The sequence below is a fragment of the Geotrypetes seraphini genome, chromosome 9 (assembly GCF_902459505.1).
Source record: "Geotrypetes seraphini chromosome 9, aGeoSer1.1, whole genome shotgun sequence".
NCBI lineage: Eukaryota > Metazoa > Chordata > Amphibia > Gymnophiona > Dermophiidae > Geotrypetes > Geotrypetes seraphini.
Genome location: NC_047092.1, coordinates 56,952,328 through 56,972,496, shown reverse-complemented (window position 1 = coordinate 56,972,496; position 20,169 = coordinate 56,952,328). Strand labels below are relative to the sequence as shown.

Genomic DNA, 20,169 nt, shown 5'->3' with positions numbered 1-20,169 from the left:
TGGAATTTCTATCCATACGAATTCCACACTGCTATATGTGTCATGCAGAATGTCTATTTTGTTTGATTCAATTCCCTCTTTAACACATAGCACAATCCCCACTGCAATTTGATCTACTCTACCATTGTGATATAATTTATACCCAGGTAACACAGTCTCCTATTGATTGCCCTCCTTCCACCAGGTCTTTGAGATGCCTATTATATCTACCTCATCATTCAATGCTATAAACTCTAACTCTCCTACTTTATTTTTTAGACTTTTAGAATTTGTATAAATCACTTCAAACTGTGTTTTTTCCTTGTATCTACAAGCTGCTGAGATGATGACAGGAATAACTTGACATCTTTACTCTGCTTCCCTCATAAGCACTCTTTGCTTTCTTTCACCATTTTTGAAACCTCTCTATTGGGACTTCTTAAATGTTCTGCAACTCCTGGTGGGCAGGTCCTGGCTACAGGATCATTTCCTGCATCACCAAAGTGATGTTCTCCTTTTAGGAGACCTCTCTCCTCCAAGGCAGCACAGGGGCTGCCAGACTGGAGGTGGAGCTTCCCTATGATGTCCCTGTAGGTCTCTTCTTTGTACCTCTCTGTCTCCCTCAGCTCCTACAAGTCTGCAACTCTATCCTCAAGGGAACAAACTTGTTCTCTGAGAGCCAGGTGTATCTGACTGCAACTCCATTTGGAGTTACTCTCCAAACTCAGTTTATAATAGCATAATCATAAAGAAAGTTTATCAAAGAAGACTTTTTGGCTATTAATGTTCATCCAAAGGTACAGAATAATTATGGGGTCAATATTCAAACCAATTTTACCAGGCAGGAGAGGCTCCTGCCCAGTTAAATTGCCTGTGTGGGGCTATCCAGGGATACTCAATGATGCTGGATAGGCTTGTACAGTCTGTGCTCTACACATGGGCAAATCCAGCATGGGGGAGCAGAGGCCGATACCAGACAGACTTGTAAGGTTTGTTTCCCGCAAGTGGTGAGACAGGTGAAGGTTCAACAACTCTAGTGTGTTGAATACTTTACTGTCACATACTGTGAGTGGGGGAAATGTTCAGCTTAGGAGGAGGGGAAGGTATCTTGGCTGATAAGTTGAATGAAGTCAGCAGTACACCATATATCATCCCCATCATGTTTGGCTGCCTATATGGTTGGCATGGTGGTGACTTCACAACCAGTATTTAAATGTGGGTGACCTAGGCCTACACAGAGTGGTGGGTGGGGCTTCGGTCATCTTGTTGGGCAGACTGGATGGACCATGAGGGTCTTTTTTTGCCATCTTTTACTGTGTTACTTAACTGAATAGTGCTGCTGAATATCCCCTCTAGCCAATTATGTTGTACACAGAGACGTAGTTAGGTGCTGTACAACCCTGATAAGTGGGACTTATTTGGGTAGGAGTTACTCCTACCTGGATCAGTCCTGCTGAATATTGATCTTCTTAAAAAACTTCTTTCTGATTTTCATACAGTAGCTTACATGTGGGGAGTAATTTCCTAAAAGGGCACTTATAGATTGCACTTATATATTTGGGAAGTGTATGGTGCAGTGGTTAGAGCTACAGCCCCAGCTCCCTGGGGTTGTGGGTTCAAATCCTGCACTGCTCCTTGTAATCCTGGGCAAGTCACTTAATCACCCAGTGCCCCAGGTACATTATATAGAGTGTGAGCCCACAGGAATAGATAGGGAAAAATGCTTGAGTACTTGAATAATTTGTAATTCGCATAGAATTGTAGGATATGCGAAATATAAATAATAAAATAAATAAATATATCAAAGTTCCAGAAAGACATTTATATTATGCAGGAAAACATAGGTTCCTATATGCCTCTATAAAATAGGCACTCAGATTCTGCCAAGTGGCACACATGTATTTACATGTGCTCCAAAGAAGATGCAAATGTGTCTGGGTATATTCCATGTATGTACTTGCATATTTTATAAACATATTTTCCATCAGCATTACATTTTTGGTAAAGTTTCTGTAATATACATATAATTAATCAATACATACTTAACCAACTTAACCATACATCATTGTCCATGAATTTATAACAATTAGTTTCCATAGTAAGATTGATCAAGCACAAAAATGGATATTATCCAAGAGCACTGAGATGGAGTAGCTCTCCCCATGCTCAGAATTAGTGCAAAGTTTTGAATGTGTATGGCCCTTCTGATATCCTCATAGCTCTGGAAGGAATACAACTCTCACAGGAAGCAGGAAGGACTGTGTGTCTGATCAGTCCTGCCTTCAATGGAAAACATTTATTACAGGTAAAAAATAGTGTTGTTGTTTTTTCTGTTGACAAGCATCTCTCCTTATCCCTCAACAGGTCCAGTAGCAGCTGTCCCTTTTTTTTTATTTATTTTTTTTTTTTACCATGCCCAGCAGCTTCCCAGCCTCTAACAGTGGCTTTCTCCCCTCACAGCAACTTTCCTTACTTGCCAGCACGATTCAGGAAGGCAGCCTCGGGCCCTTTGTTGGGTCGCACCGCTTCTGAGGAAATCGGAAGTTGCATCATTAGAGGCGGCTGCAACTCAGCAAAAGTCCCAAGGCTGCCTTCCTGAATCACTGCGTTGGTAAGAAAGGAGAGCCACTGGGAGGGGAGAAAGCACACTGTCGGAGGCTCCCCATGATCTCTCCGGTCCTGCGCGGACTACAGCTCGTCGATCTTGCCGGTCCTGCGCGGACCGGCAGGAAATTGGAGATGTTGATCTCGTCGGTCCTGCGCGGACCGGCAGGAATTTTCTGCAGACCGGCGATTGAAGAACAGTGCTCTATAACATCACCAAAATTTGTCCCTTTTGTTTCTGAACACAAAACCCTTATCCACACTCTCATCATGTCATGCTTAAATTACTGCAGCTGGCTTCTCACAGGTCTCCCACTAAAACATTTCTCTCCCTTTCAATCTTTTCAAAATTCTGCTGCACAGCTTATCTTTTGCCAGTGTGGCTACACTCACACAACCCCTTCTCTTCAAGTCACTTCATTCGTTCCGTTTCTGAATACAGTTCAAACTCCTCTTATTGACTTACATGTCCATTCATTTTGCAACTCCTCTGTACCTCTCCTCTCTTATCTCTCCCAACACCCTTATCTGGGAACTCCATTCATCAGGAAAGTCTCTCTTATCTGTACCCTTCTCCACTACCAACCTAGATTCCATTCCTTTTATCTTGCTGCATTGTATGCCTCAAATGAACTTCCTGAGTCAGTATGCTAAGCTCCTTCTCTGGCTGAATACAAATCTACACTAAAAGCCCACCTTAATGAGGCTGCTTTTAGCTCTTAACCTCCTATTCATCTGTTCAGTACCCCTGTTTGCTTTAATCTTGCCAATAATAAATCATTTCTTATTTCTCCTGTTTGTCTTGAATAAATTGTAAGCGCTGTTGAACAGGAGCTGTCTCATACAAATGTTGTGTACAGTGTTGCATTATAGAAATAGAAGTAGCATTAAAGAAATACAGTAATAGTAGTAGTCGTAAAAAAGACAGACACAAATGTAAATGAAAAAAACTTTTTAATATAGGAGAGCATGTGTTAGGGGGTAAGAGATTTTCCATCTCCATGGCTGCTAGTGTACCATTGGGCAACAGGGGATGCTAGCACAAGAATAGGTAAACCCCAGGTCCCAGAAGGCACTGAGCCTCTGCAGCTCAGTACTGAGACACATTGGGAGAGTGATGCAATCCTGTTGAGGCAGATGGGCGGGGCTCAGCCAAGAAGAAGGATAAATGCCTTGGCAGTGAGTTAGTCAGAGAGGTCCCAGGGAAGAGACTTCCATATAGAAACCTTTCCTAGTTGTGGCCTGAAAGGGAGCCCTGGAAGGGACTAGAAAGTCTCTGAGTGTGCCAAGGTAATGGCTGACAGATTTCCACAGACAGAGATGGTGAGAGAGACTGGCAGGATAAGAAGTCTGCTATATGTATTAAAGAGTTGGATATTAAAGGTGCTGGCTAAAGGTAAGTCAACCTCTTATACTGAATATATGTGGATTTTGTTCTGGTGTCTGGCTGTAACCAGATTATAATACTTGACTAGAGAGAGACTGTTTGCCTTTGAAATTGAGAGACTACTTTTCCTTCCCTGAGCCTGTGAATTAACAGGGCTCAGGTCTATGAAGTAAAATTTTATTGTAGCTTTCATCCGTGTCAGTCTGTGTGTGCACTGGCTTCACCCTAAAGTCCACTCAGGCTCTTACATATGGTGGCAGTTTGGGGATTTTTGCCTCTGAAACAAGAGACAACCCACAAACCTCCAGAGAATGGGACCTCAATAAAGGAGGTTAGGTTTTTGGGAAAAGGGGATAAGAAGATTAGCTTTGCCTCAAGTCAGGGACTTTAAGAAGTTTATTCAGTGCTAGATAAGCAGGATTTTTTTTCTGTGAGCTTAAACTACAAACACCCAAAGTACTGACAGGCTTAATTAAGCTGCTGCTGACCAGCAGGCAGCTTGTGTGTGAACTATAGCAGTGCGAGAGTAGGCTAGAGAGCTACTCTGATTAACTCACTGATTGCAGCTGGTAAAAGTGAAGTTTACTACTGAGAACAGGTTAAGCCAGAAAAACTGATGCAAATACAGATTGGAACAAGGAGCTAGGGGGGGAGGGGTCCTGATACAAGACCAGCTCTTGAATGCAAAGCAAGCTAGAGGGAGTAGAGACTCCAAGCTGTGGGATATTAAAAGCTATAGGCTGTAATTGGAGCACTTGGAAATCCTGAAGTAGCTGCTTAAAAGTCAGCATTCCAGGATATACTGGTAGAATACAGGCTGCTAGTAAAGTAAAATTCTAAGTTGGGGATCTGGGAGTTGGAGTGGCAAGAAGTCTAGTTAACTGTGCAGCAGAGTTCTATGGAGTCAGAGAACTACCAGTTCTGGGACTGGAACCCATAGAAAAACCAGAAAGCAGCTGGAAAGAGGTCCAGAAAGCAGTCACAGAGAAGCAATGACATGGATCACCTGGCATAACCAGTAGACAGCAGGAGGCAGAAAAGGGGCTAGTCAGCAGATGGAAGCAGGTTGTGAACCTTGGTGTGCTGAGAAACTGAAGCCCAAAAACTCCAAATAAAGAAAGGAGACCAATGAGGTGCACCGGGAAGTGATCCAAACCCTGCCTCAGGTAAAGCCCAAGAGATGGAGTGTTGTCCATCCCTGTGATTTGGAGTCACTAAAGGAGGAGATTGGCTATCATCCCTGATGTTGCAGCCAGAAGAGGAGACAGAACCCCGGAAGGATCACCAGGTGGAAGTTCAAAGTCCACCTCAAGATCTGGCTAATGAGCTGGAGGCAGCTGACCACTTTAATAGATGACTAGAGGTCAACGGCTGAGCATGTGCTCCAGTTAAAGGGGGAGAAGAAAGTCCTCCAAGGACAACTGGTGATGATGGAAAACCAGTTGAAAAATCAAAAAGAGAAAGAAAGAGAAAGTGAGAACACATTGCAGAGAATGTCAAACTCTGGATGGCCCTAAACCAAAAGGTGATAAAGGAGCAGAGTGCCCAGTCCCAGGGGAGGGAATTGGCAGTAACAGAAATACAAGCAAAACTAGAGGAGCTCCACTCCTTAGAAATTGCTGTCATCTACTGAGAGGAACAGCTGGAGAAAGAGAGAGAATGGTGCCAGAGCCAGAATATGTCTGGCTACAAGCTCAGCTGAAAGCTAAAACACAAGAAGCCATGGAATTAAGTATCTGCCTGAAGAAGGCAAAGACTACCAATTACAGGGGCAGGTAGCCTATGTGGAATCTTCCAATGCAGCACTACAGAAAATGGCAGAAGAAACAGCAGTTACTATTGCAGAAAAAATTTCCTTCCAGGAGAAGTATCTAGAATTTGAATGTGAATCTATATTTTTAAGAAGGGAGCGTGAGGACCTCTTGCACATCAATGAAGGCCTGCGATCAGAAAGGCAAGTGCTCCTGATGAAACAAACAAACAAAAAAAACCTTTGCATATGACTGTAGAAGAATATTGCAAGGAGAAGCAGATGTTAAATGAGGCAAAGGATGCACTGCAAATGGAGCATGAAGCAATCGATAAGCAGCTTGACAAATCTATTACAGAGAACATAGAGCTCTGGGTGTCCAGTGGTGGACTTGTCAAACTTCTCGAAGAGATGAAAATGAGCAGGGAAGTAGCATACTGTGAGCGGGTCCAATTGCTGCAAGAGAAAGAAATGCTCATTTCTTCTGAGCATAGACTGTTAGCGGAAAAAGAACTTGCAAGGGAAAATAAAGTCATTGCTGAAAAATTTCAGAAGTCTTCAAATGAGGCTGACCTTACTTAGCAGATGCTGAAAGAAACAATAAATAATTTACATGTAGAGTTGGACTTAACCTGTCTAAAGCTTTCTGAGCTTAGAGAGAAGCACAAAACTGTTTCTGAAGAGAAGGCTGCTTTAGAAATCAAGAATACATAGATCCTAGATGATAAACAGTCTTTTGTAACTGAGATAATCAACCTAAAAGTGAAGCTTGAGCATGATGTCACCACTAATAAAACCTTAATGTAACAGAATACAAAGTTCATGGGTAACATTGAGATCAAACCAAATAGTCTTCAAATAGCAATGCAGGAAAAAGAACTTATGGGGCTCATGATCAAAACAAAATACATCTAAAAACTTGCCCAAGTCGTCACTTGGATGACCTAAAAGACAGATCGTCCAAGTGCTGATAATCAAAACAGGTTTTTAGATGTATCCAGAGATTTTTGGCCTCTGGATGCCGCTGTGCATCGAGAGCTAAAAGGGGCGTTTTTGAAAGAGTGGTGAGGATGGGATTTGAACTGAACGTGGGCTGACCTAGATTTAGTTGTATTGCATGGATAATCAAAAGTTTTATGAGGCTGCCAAGAGATTCACCCAGCAGGCGATATAGCGGCACTAGAAAAGGTACACAGAAGAGTGACCAAGACAATAAAGGGGATGGAACTCCTCTCCTATGAGGAAAGACTAAAAGGTTAGGGCTCTTCAGCTTGGAAAAGAGATGGCTGAGGGGAGATATGATTGAAGTCTACGGAATCCTGAGTGGAGTAGGAAGGAGTCAAAGGAAGTCCCTGAATGGCCATTGTTTTGGCCAATCAGGGACTTTCTCAGACTCTTCCCTAAGGAAGTCCCTGATTAGTTCAGGTGCCTCAGGAAAGAGCCCAAAGCGCCTGAGAGAATCAGGGCCTTAGACCCCACCCCGTGCATCACATGATGCATCAGGGCAGGGCCTATGGCTTGCATTGCTGACGGGGGGGGGGGCGGCAGAAGAGCAGGAGAGACTGAAAACCTCTCCTGCTCCAAACTAAAGGTACAGGGAGGGTGGCAGTGACGAGACCTGACCGGCAGGAGGGAGTGGGCATACCTCCTGCTATTTCGGCACAGTGCGGGGGTGTTCGGTGAGGGGGTGTCCAGCCGGCCGTGGGGGGGGGGGGGAGAAGAGGCTGATGGTGCTGATGGCAGGAGGGAGTGGGCATCCCTCCTGCCATTTGTGGGTCGCCACATGCCGGGGGGGGGGGGCACATTTGTCGGGGGGGGGGGGGGGGGGTGTGTGCGGTTTTCTGACAGATCTGCCTGGTTTTTGTTCTTTTTTTTTATGGGGCAGATATTTTGCATGTGTAATACATGCATAATATCTTTGCCATGAAAAAAAAATGAATAAAAACAAACACGTAGACCTGTGAAAAAAACCGGCAGACCTGCATGGTCCACCAACGTTGGTTTTGGCGGGAAAGCCACCAAGATAAGTGTTGTTGCTGTTTTATAAAGTTCATATTTAGAGACACATAATTGATAATGTTAAATATTGAGTAAAAGATTGCACCCCCAGTTAGCTAGTTAGTCTTTTAACTAATTTCTTAATAAAAATTAAATAAATAAGTAATTAAATTTGAGGTTAGGAAGTAGGTCTTGAAGTAAATGATTACATCACATGCATTCAGAATGAGGACTTGAAATAACATCTAAGTTATAAGAGGTCTCTTTACTGAGAATTATGCATATTTATGATACTTCAACCTCTCTATAGATTTTGGGGATGAGTCCTATTTTTAAAGTAGGGTATTGTTCACATATTTAGAACAGTGGGCTAATAAAAATTAAACTATTAATTGTAAATAACTGAAGACACTGATGTGCAAAAGGAAATTGTTGAATAAAGATATTATAAATTATCCTTTACACCCCCTATTTCGTTGTTGGTAACACAGTTACTGACAGGTCTGTAGCAGTCAGGTTTTAGGATCATAAAACCCGATGCAAACTAGCCAAGCAAATGTTAGTGAATCAATTGCTTGGCTATTTTGCACGGGCTTTACTCATTTGCATGAGTTGGATCGGATTGGAAAATGGGGAAAAACATGCAGTGGGCCATTTAGTGAATTAGGTGGGTAGCAGCAGTTTAGCTACAATTGCTGACTTTAGTGAATCCGGGCCATAGAGAATTCCCTCTGTCTTTTTACAAAAGGCTCTGCCAAAAGTAGAGCCTCTGATAAAACAGGTGCAGGACCCTGTATATTTTATGATCTCCACATATAGTAGGAGCAATAATTTCAAAAAGATGCACATGGGGAAAAAAGTGGAGCAGCACCACATTATTATCCACAATCCCTATTCTTATACAATCCCTCTGGAGGCTGAACTTAAGGGATCTTGTATATCTGGTAGCTTCTGCTGCAGAGCTACTAAAACTTGATCCCTCCCCTTTGGAATTAATTATCCCTTTGGGGTACCTGCCTGGGAGTTTCCTATCATGCTCAGTTTTGAACATGCAGCTTCTCTGTATGGTTGAAATCAGTCTCTTCTGCTCATGATTTGTTTTCAATTCCTAGTCTTTTTTTATTTATTTTGTGGGTTTGCCCACATGCTGCGGATCAACTCTGTGCGAGTCATCCTTCGTCGGGAGATCGCAGACATTTTAAATTTTGTCTGCTTCTGTGAGCTTAAACTGCAGTAAGCCCTCTAGACAGCCTGAAGATTGGATCAAGTCTTCAGGATCGGGAGCCATCTCTCCCCTCGTTCGTCAGCAATGGGGTAGAGTGCAGGCTGCTATGGTTCCATGGAGGTACGCCGGGATCGGAACCGGACCGCGTGTCTTCCCTAATTTCCCTGATGGGTCCTTGTGGTTGTGATCTGTGGTGACAGGAAGGTGAGGCGGTCAGAAGACCTAAAAAATACAGTTTAATCAGCTCCTGAGGTACTGATCTCCTTACTTGTACTGTGTATTGCAGGCTGCCATAGACTTTCATTGTAGCACAGCTCTCTGTGGTGTCTGTGAGTCAGAGTTTGATGATTATGAGGGGTGCTGAAATTGAGGATTTGGGTGGTTTCCTTGCATGCCGTAGTCCCCCCACCTGTAAAATCCTAAAAGTTCTGTTTTTCACGATTTCCTGCGTTTTTTCCCCCGGGCATTTTTAATGCAAAATCGGCACCTGCGGCAGCCATCTTGGATTTTAAAAGTTTTTAAAACTATATTTTTTGGACTTAGAAGCTTCATTTTTGCTCCAAACTTCACAGATGGCCACCTCAGGACAGGATGGCATGGACTCATGCTGTAAATGTGGCGGATGGCTTGCAGATTTGCAGATGTGTATTCTGTATGCAGTGGCCCACAAGGGGTGTGAACTCTGTGTGGATTCCATACTATCCTCCTCCGGAGAAGCACTGCTTTCATCCAATTCCACCGGAGATGTGATTCCAGCATCCAGGGCGCCAAACTTGGGCGAAGAGGGAACTTTTGCGAAACGCAAGCGCAGTTACAGGGAAAAATCTCATAAGTCTTCTAAACATTCAAAATCTGAGTCCTGCAGATCGGCTCTGGCCGCTGGGGATTAATTTCCGCCGGATTTGTGGATATGATATATCAGGCTTTCATGAGAATAAGGGCTATGCCTGTATCTCCCTCTATGACTCCGGTGTGGCAGTTTGTTCAGCCTTTGGATTCTAGCATGTCCATTTGCTCCCTTGCTGGTCCACCTGAATGCCAGCAGTAGCTCCCCGCTATTGCCTTGGTGCCTGCATCAATTTTTATGCCATTGCTGTCGCATGGATCTTCAGTGGAGTCCGTTGATGTGGCTAGCTTAGCGGATCTCAGAGATTCCCAGAACACTGATTTCCGCGTTCTGGGAGAGGATCAGATGGTGCGCAGGCTCTTTAAGTCCAGCCGACTTCCTGATCTGTAGTGATTTTGAGGACTGCCTTCTTTTCTCCCGAAAGTGGTTTCCACTTTCCATGTCAACCAGGAAGTTTGTCTGCCAGCCTTTGTTCCTTTGAGTTCCAAGTCTCAGGACCGTGTTTTGCGATAACTAGAGGCCACTATGACTTCCGTCTGTTGGACCATCTGTTTGTCCTGGCGGGCCCTGCGCGTCAGGGTCGGCTTGCTTCCAAGGCTACCATTTTGCGTTGGATATGTTCAGCCTATGTGGCGGCAGGGAAGAAGCCTCCCCTTGGGGTGAAGGCTCCCTCTACCAGAGGAATGGCTTCCTCGTGGGCTGAATTTCATGTGGTCTCGTCTGAGGAGATTTGTTAGGCTGCCACATGGGCCTTCCCTTCATATCTTTTCCAGGTTTTACCGGCTTGATGTGGAGGCTAAGGCTGATACGACCTTTGGCGCTTCTGTTCTCGCAGCAGCTCATTGGGCCCCCCCTGAGATTTGGGACTGCTTTGATATGTCCCTCGAGTTCAGCCTCCAGAGGGATTGTACAAGAATGAAAGATTAGGTTTCTTACCTCTGCTAATCTTCCTTCTTGTAAATCTCCTCTGGAGGCTGAACTTCCGCCCATCTGTTTTGTCCGATTTGCAGGTCGCCTCTTCAGTAACTGGTAAGCTGGATTTCTGTCTTTGACTAGCCTCACTAAGAATTACATGTGTATTCCCCTTTGTAAGGTTTAAGGGTTGGTGAGGGGGTGGGGGGGTGTCCCTTCTGATCTTCGGGCTGTGTCTACATTCCATAAATTTCCTATGTTTTACAGTTTTTATAATGTTCACATTATATGTTTGATTAGAGTTGGCATTTTTTGGCCGTGGTTTTTAATGTAATAATTTCTTGAGCAGAATTGACTGGTATCGGGAGTTCCCGCGCCCTCTCTTTTCTTCTTTTTCCTATTGTCATAGATCTACCTGGCTTTTCTACTAACTAAGCATGACAGGAAACTCCCGGGCAGGTAGCCCAAAGGGGAGAGAGCAAGTTTTAGTAGCCCTGCAGTAGAAGCTACCAGACATACAAGATCCCTCGAGTTCAGTCTCCAGAGGAGATTTACAAGAAGGAAGATTAGCAGAAGTAAGATACCTAATCTTTCAATACCCACCCCAATATCACTGAAACATCATCCAATCTGTCCCCTTCTAATGTTTCAGTTACTGATCTCCTTCCCCTTAACACCGCAAAGCCCTATCAAACACCCCATATCTCAGTAAAACACCCTCCCCCACCCCACATGCCCCTACCATAGCCTTGTCTCTTAGTGGGGTTCCCAATGTTTAGACTGGCATGGGAGCAAGCCTCAGTCACTTCTGCTCCATTGAAATTGCGGACTCAAGTGCCATTTTGAACCTGAGAGCTGGACAGTGTAGGAGTGACTGGGGCTCACTTCTGCTCCCCACTAGAGTCTTTGAGAGGATAAGAAGGGACATGACGTCAGAAGGGAGCCGAGGCCGGCACGAGCAGCAGGTGGAAGATGCTGCTCGTGCTGGTAAACATTTCACGAGGTACATGGGGATAAGGGGGATGCATAGAACAGTGGGGAAGAGTATGGGGTGAATGGCATGGTAATGCCGGGTGCCACCACCCTAGATGCCAACCTCCCTCACTACGCCACTGGGTGGGTTTGTCCTTGGCCTTCACATCTGTCTTTCCAGCAGATATTTATTTGTGCCTTGGAACAGGTGTAAATGCAGATGTGACTTTTTCTTGTCTATATGTAGGTATTCTAAATTTCCAAGTTTATTTAAGTTACACTATCCTGCATCTTGGGTGAGCCTTCTGGGCAGTTTACAATCTAATACCCTGGGGAGGAATCAGGGATTGTGTGAAGGAGACAATGGCATGAGGGTGAGAAAAGGAGCTAGAACTACAATTTTTGAAAGGATAGGGAGTAGGAGAAACAACACTGGGGAAAGTTTTGCATCTTGGAAAGACTCGTTTTAGTATGGTAGGAAAATTTAATTGCTATAGTTTGAGTGCTTGGTATTCTGTTTATAAATTAAGGAATACATGTTCATATGTTTGGCCTACCTAAAACAATCCCCCCTTGCTTAGTTAAGACATGGTGAACCTCTCCAAGTACGAACAGCTCCCTTTTTAAAATGGTTTTTAAACATGTATGATAATATACATGTAACAGCTGTTTTATATATACACACACATACACTACTACTACTATTAATTCGTTCTATAGTGCTACCAGACGTATGCAGCGCTGTACAGAATCACAAAGAAGAAGAAAACAGTCCCTGCTCGAAAGAGCTTACAATCTAAACAGCCAAGACAGACAAACAGGATGTCATTGATATAGTTAAAGGTAATGGTTAATCAGTTGGCTGGGTTGGAGGGCAGAGGAGTAGGGTTAAGGATTGAAGGCTATATCAAAAAGATGGGTTTTCAGTTTGCTTTTAAACAAGGTAAGAGAAGGGGTTGGTGGACAAACTAAGGTAATTAATTCCAGGCATAGGGGGCAGCTAGATGAAAGGAACCAAGTCTGGAATTGGCAGTGGAGGAGAAGGATAAAGCTATGAGCGGCTTATCTGAGGAACAGAGTTCTCTGGGAGGTGTATAAGGAGAGAGAAGAAAGGAAGAGATATTGAGGGGGCAGCAGAAAGAACACATTTGTAGGTCAGCAACAGGAGCTTGAACTGTATGCGATGGCGGATAGGGAGCCAGTGAAGTGAATTAAGGAGAGGGGTGACATGAGCATAGCGAGGTTGGTAGAAGATGAGTCATACAGCAGTTTTGCACAGATTGCAAGGGGGAGAGGTGACACTATGGGAGACTAGTTAATATGTGAAAATTGGAATATGCTGCAATGGCTTAAACTATCATGGAATTATATACTTTGGGCTATATTTAATAAAGTGTTTATTTACTAATTATGCACTTTAACAGGATTAGTATTGTAATGTGGAAGCACATATCAGTAAATCTAACCTCTGGAAGCTAATTTTATAGCAGGGCACCTACTTAGGTGATATTTTATAAAGACATATATGCACCTATATATCTTTATAAAATACTACTTTCCCTGGCAGAAAATGTGCCTTGCATGCACTCATGCAGGCATGAACATGTACACCTGCTTGAAAGTTCTCAAGTACGAACACTGATGAAAATGTTTTATAATCAACACATACTTGTAAAATCCTCCTGCACTCTATATAGATTGCATCCCTCTCTATACTTACAGGCAGTGTGTGTGACTTCTTTCTGTTCTATGTTAGTATCAAGTGGCTGACAGTGTATTATAGTCAAATTTTAAACCTTTCCTAGTACTATTTGGCTGCTTGCAAGGCAATGTGTGGAACCCTACATTATATCACCAAAAGATCCCAGACTGGTTGGTGGATGGCATTGAACGTACATCCCCTCAGCACCACACAGAATTTTTCAACAAATTCACACTTATTTATCTAATTTCTACAATTCAGTAATTAAAACTACATTAGTATAGCAATGAAATGCGACTTTTCATTGTAGGGACAATGCCTCATCACAAACTTCATTTAACAATCTAATAATGAAAGTAATTTGCTTTCTTGCATCCTAACCACCAGTAATTAAAGATATACACAATACCTTGAACTCATTCTCCTTGTCCTTTGTCCCTTTGTGGAAAGGCCGGTCATACCTGAATCTCCAGATATGATTGACTTTATAAAAACTTTTGATGTTATCAGGAATGGTCTCTCTTTGTAGGACCTCCTGGCTCTCAGGAACTGGTGTCACCGCATACATTTGCAGATCTGTACGTAAAGAGTTAAGGCATAAAACCCCCCAAACAAATCACTTTTGAGTGTTTGGTAAAAGTCAACAGCAGTCAATGCAGAGTGTGGGCCATATGCACCATAAATTCCTTAAGAACGTACTGTAACTGGTAGTGTGATTATTTGCTTCTACAAGGACATTCATATTGAACCTGGATTCCCATACTAGAGACATTTCTTTTTCTTTGTATTTCAGAAATTCAACTTTGGTTCCCATGTTATACTGTACATAATGTAGTTGTAGGAACAGAGGGTAGACAACAACAATCCTTGAGGGACACAACTTAGTCAAGGTTTCAAGATTTCCACAATGAATATACATAAGATTCATTTAATGTATTGCTTCCATTGTATGCAAATAGATCTCATGCATATTCATTATAGAAATCTTGAAAAGTTGACTGGGTTGTGGCTCTCAAGGACCATGGTTACCCACCCATGTTGTTAAGCAGTCATGTGCAGTCTTAGAAGACTATAAAAAAAGGTTTCAGAATTACCCTGAATATGCTCAATCCAGGAGCAAATTGAGCCACAATCATGTCCTATGCAACAAGCCCCCTAGTGCCCTTGCCTTGCCCACTGCGCCAAGCTACTGCAGGGGAGTCAACAAAGGGAGCAATTTTTGCACCATGCTTTCATTGCACCTTGTGCAGCTGCACAGAACTTAGGTTGGTCCTACCCAATCTTTTCAATCTGTTATAAACTGTGCTTATATCCACATATAGCTGCCTGCAAGTAGTTTGGAAATAAACCTACCATAATTGCCGCTCTAAAGAATCAGAGATATATGTCAATGATTTACCATGTAGAGCAAGAAACACCATTTATATATATCATTTAATAATTTTGTCTTTTGTTTACATTCTTAATATGCAATGCATCACTAGATTGTGTTGAAAGCTTGAGTCAAGATGAATTCAGGGCTGAAACCCAATTCTTGAACAAAATTATAAAATGACACCGAGAATTCAAACAGCATTTGTTGCAAACATCCACAAGTGGTTTTATGAGCACCCATGCTTTCAACATTTTCAATAACAAAAATAATATCCTTAAACTAAAAACAATTATATGCAATCAAATGCTTGGTTGAACATGTTGGTAATGGCATCACACATAAATTAATACATTATAAGATTCCAATACACTTAATGTCTCTATCCCTCTATGGGGTTTCAAACATGTACTCCATCATACCTGTTATGTTAAATCTTTTTATTAACAAAGCTAACTTTACCATACAATTTCATGTGTGTACCAAAATTGTTAGACACAATCTGCAAGCAAATAAATATAGTTTTTAAATCAATTTGATGTTTCTAGTTATTAATTTCTGGCTCTGTGAGAACAGGATGACTGCCTATCTTCTTCATAAGAGGATACATTGTGCTTCTGCTTGAAAGATGGTCTCATCTGGTTGATTGGCATGTTGCATAGCAATTGCATGTGGGAACTCATTCAGCATTCGCTGCTGGAAAGCCTCCAGTCTCTCATAGTCATGACCTCGGCAAACAAACTCTTTATTCTAAGCAGAAGAAAAGAGCAGAGCTAGTTGGCTGAAAATAATTGGGAGCTGTAATAAAACACAGGAAGACATATCTTTAACAGAGTAATGAAATGTTTCTCAAACCTGTATTGGAAGCACACTTAATCAGCCTGGTTTTCAGGATAGCCACATGACATATTTATATACAATGGAGATGTGATGAATATGAAAATTTACCTCATGCATATTCTTTTTGGCTAAACAACACCAGATTTGCTTAAGACTAAGGACCACTAGTCTATCATACATACATACTACATGGCTAATATATGTACTAAACAAGCAAGGCGCTGATTATGGTATCGAGTTACCAAACTTAACTTTAGCTTTTGAGTTGGTTTTGAACACCACAGCGGTAAGCGCAATTCCTTCATTGATCACTCCTTCAAACCCCAGGTCCACATGAGAACTGAGCTAACAGTCATGCATATCTAGGAGCAGGTGAAAACATTGACCAGCTACATTAGCCCTAGATATAGTGGCAGTAGATACGCAGGGTTAATTGTTCTGCTGCTAGCTTGCCGAGCTTAAATGGGTGCTGGCAGATATTCAGCTAGGGCCTGCCTAAGACAATTATGTGGGCCCTGGCTGAATATTGTCCAACACCTACCTAACTTTTCAAATCCTTTTTTTAGCCCTCCGAGCCATCCTCCAACTTAAAGCCTTAAGAGGCCCTCTCACTGAACATTTACCCATTGCCCCTCACAAAGGATCTGAGGTTGGCCAAAGGGGCCTATTGAGACTAGGGAGAAGAGATTTGGGGGATAGATAAAACGCACCTGTATGCATTTACACCTTATTCGGAAGTGTAAATGCATGAAAGTACAATAAATACCTATTTATAAAATACCTATTTATATTACATATATATATATAATATATATAATAATATAAAATATCTATATATAAAATAGTAGGTGGTCCAGTGAGGGACAATGCCATCTTGGTGGTCCAATGAGGGGCAATGCCATCTTAATCTGTGTGATGTTTTAGAAAATGACCCTCTTAAGGTCTGCCCAAACCACACGCAGAACATGTCCGCTTCAAAATCTGGCATGCTGGCTGAACCTCTTCTAAAATTACTTCAAATACATGCATGCACGGCTAAGGGACTCATAATCAAAATTTTAAAATGTCCAAAAAACCAGCCTAAGTTGGCATTTGGACGTCCTAATAGCAGGGATGTCCAAGTACTGATAATCAAAACCAACTTTCTGAACGTGCAGCAGCACTTCTAAGCTGCTGTGCGTCCAGAGAGCAAAGGGAATGTTAGGAAGTGTGTTATGGGCAGAAATTGGGCGGACTTCAACTTGGACGTACCCCAGCCATAATCAAAACTTTCCTATACGGAAATTAGATGCCAGCAGTTAGACCTCTTTGAGTTGTGTTTAAGTTCCACAAAGGTGCCCAAACTGACAAGAAGACCACTGGAGGATTTAAGGCATGATCTCCCCTTACTCCCCTAGTGGTCATGACCCCTTCCCACCACCCTAAGAGTGAAAATAAAATACCCATAGGCTTCCCATCAGCTGATCACGGTAAAAGGAATCCCCATCAATATTGAAAGGAATCGACAAAATAGAGCAGGATAAAAAATTATTTACAATGGACTGAAGCTAAGGGGGGACAAGTTCAGGACAAATATCAGGAAGTTCTGCTTCACGCAACGAGTGGTGGATACCTGGAATGCTCTCCCAGAAGAGGTAATTGCAGAATCCACTGTTCTAGGATTTAAGGGTAAGTTAGATGTACATCTCCTTATGAGTGGCATAAGGTGACATAGGTAAGGGTAAGCTAGATGCACATCTCCTTATGAGAAGCTTAGAGTGATATGGGGACTAAAACTATGCCAGGGTACACCTGGCGGGACCTCCGCATGTGCGGATCGCCGGGCTAGATGGACCTAGGGTCTGTTCTGGAGATGGCACTTCTTATGTTCTTAGGGGATTCCTGGTGACTCAGCTGATGGGATTCCCCCTGCCAGGATCAGCTGAGTCACAGAGCCCTACACCTCTCCCCCTGATATCCCCCACATCCTGTCAGCCCCCTCATATCCCGATATCCCCTCGATATCCCGTACCTCCCCGACATCCCCCAACATCCCACCACATCTCCCCAACATTCCTGGGCCCTCCTCCCACATCCCCGGAACCCTCCTGTACCTTCGGAAGAGCAAACAGCAGGAGGGAAGCTCAATCCCTTCTGCCTACTTGATTGGCTCAAAATTGCCATTGAGCTAACAATCGCCATTTGAGCCAACACTGACCAACTTTCCTGTAGCTGAAAAACCATAAGGAAAAGGGATCGGGACTTGTATACCACATTTTTATAGTTATACAACCACATTCAAAGTGGTTTACATAAAGGTACTTCAAGTATTTTTTGTGGTTTTACAACCACACTCAAAGCAATTTACATATAGGTAATTCAAGCACATTGTACTGTGCCTTGACACCATGAGATTAAAACACAGGAAAACTCAGCACTTGATTAGAAGCTGGCAAGCTCCTTTGCAGGGCTCCCACTCCCCCGAGTCTAGCACATTCTGACTGAGAAAGTCTACCTCTGAGAAAGCCTGTTCTTTGATTCAGCAATGTGATCCATGGAAATGGTAGAGATAGATGATGTTCTACCCATCCCTCTTCCAGTGCCACAGCTGCACTGTGAGATCCTCCATGTCTATTGATGTATGTATGTCACTATTATGATGTTGGCCATAATTCAAACTTCCTTGCCCAGTAGGAGAAATAAGTGCAGGAGTACCTAACAAATGTCTCTCATCTTCAGATAATTGATGATCCAAGACATTTCTGTTCAAAATCAACAGCCCTGTGCAAGTCCTCCCAGACAATGGGCTCCCAGGTCTGAAAGCTTGTATCGGTGGTCACTATCACCAAATCAGGGGAATCCAGAGGCAAGCCCATCTGCAGATGCCTGGGAGTGTAATACCAAGTGAATGATCTGAACAAGGGGCTGTGAATCTTGAAGTTGGTAGTAAGGAGCCCACTGGCATGGTCGCATGGTTGCTGCTATGGACCTAATGAGCTGTACAGTAGATAGTCCCAGACCTGAAGGCCCTGCTAAGAGCACAGCACTCTCAATTGTGACTGTAAGTTTTCCATGCACTCATCTGGGAGAAAGATGGTCTCCTGCCTGGTGTTGAAGTGCACCCCAAGGTACACCAGGTCCTAAGAGGGCACCACTGGCTCTTGGCATAACTCAGAACAAACAACCCAAAAAACTGCAGACTTTGTACACGATGCAGGCAGACTTTATTATGACAAGTAGATCTTTGATTAAAAACCTTTTACCAGGTAAGGTTTTTAATCAAAGATCTACTTGTCATAATAAAGTCTGCCTGCATCGTGTACAAAGTCTGCAGTTTTTTTGGGTTGTTTGTTCTGGATTGTTTTTCACTGCAGACAGTTGAACCCTGGTCTGTTCCTCGGTTTTGGTTTGTTTCTTGGCATAACTCACCACACCGTGTAGTAGATCTAGTAGCTGCTCTGGTAATCGAGTCAGTACAGATAAGCCAGTTATGCCCCCTGTGGAATGCCTACTCTATCTCCAACAAGATTGCTTACATCCATGATCTCTTCATCTCTCATTCTTTCCACCTGCTTTCACTAACTGAAACCTGGCTCTGTCCTGAAAGGCTCTGTTTCAGTTGCTGCCCTATGTTTTGGAGGATACCACTTCTCCCAAATGCCTCGCCTGGTAGGTCATGGAGGAGGGGTTAGCCTGCTACTCTCACCCTCCTGTAGATTTCAACCTCTTCATCTACTTCAGTTTCACTGCATTTCCTCCTTCAAAGTCCACCCTGTCTATTTGTTTCCTTTCCTCTCCGAATAGCGGCCATTTATTGACCTCCTAACAAATCCCTCCCTTCCTTTCTCATTGACCTTGACTCCTGGTTCTCCATTTTTCTCAAACCTTTATCCTTGGTTGATTTCAACATTCATGCCAAGGACATCTCTGACTTCTACACCTCAAAGTTTCTTGCTCTAATATACTCATTCAGTCTTCAGCTATGCTCCACCACCCCCACACATGAGAATGGCTACCGCATTGATCTCGTCCTTTTCTCTAATTCCTCAGTTGCCAACTTCACCTCAATTCTTCCAATCTCTGACCATCATCAGATAACCTTCATGACTCCGCACCAGACACGACCGTCGATCTTCACCAATACATTCAGGAATCTTCAGGCTATTGACCCGTGCACTCTCTCCACCATAGTCTCCCCCTCTTCTCCAACACTACACTGTGTAAATCTGTCAATGAAGCAGTCTCTACTTATAATACTATTCTATTTACTGCTCTTGACACCCTTGCTCCACCCATGCAATGTTCTGTAAGGTACGCCACACCCCAGCCCTGGCTGACCTCTAAGATCTAATCTAGTCTTCTATTTGTGAGTCGCACAAACCTATATAAACCTATAGGTAACTGAAGAGTAAACAGTAAGATCTGCTACTTACGTTCCTGTGCATGAACTGCGGAACGTCACTGGCTGAAATTCCGTGCTCATGCTAACTTTGTTCACTTCAAATTCCTTTTGACCTCCTTCCAATCTGCCCTTTTACTTGCTATTCCCACTTGACTCATTCTCTTGGATCTAGCCCTTGCTGTTTCTTTACCATGCTCAAT

At 43.1% G+C, this 20,169-nt stretch overlaps 1 protein-coding gene across 5 annotated transcripts in view; it reads right to left on the bottom strand.

The window, feature by feature from the left end:
• DOCK4 (dedicator of cytokinesis 4) overlaps nucleotides 1–20,169 on the bottom strand; it is a 650,492-nt gene that overhangs the window by 96,659 nt on the left and 533,664 nt on the right. For all 5 annotated transcript variants that reach the window (XM_033958349.1, XM_033958350.1, XM_033958353.1 and 2 more), the window contains 2 exons: nucleotides 15,357–15,498; nucleotides 13,786–13,952 (listed from right to left, as the gene is read on the bottom strand). In XM_033958349.1, the coding sequence (XP_033814240.1) occupies nucleotides 13,786–13,952; nucleotides 15,357–15,498 (309 nt within the window). The remainder of the gene's footprint in view (nucleotides 1–13,785; nucleotides 13,953–15,356; nucleotides 15,499–20,169) is intronic.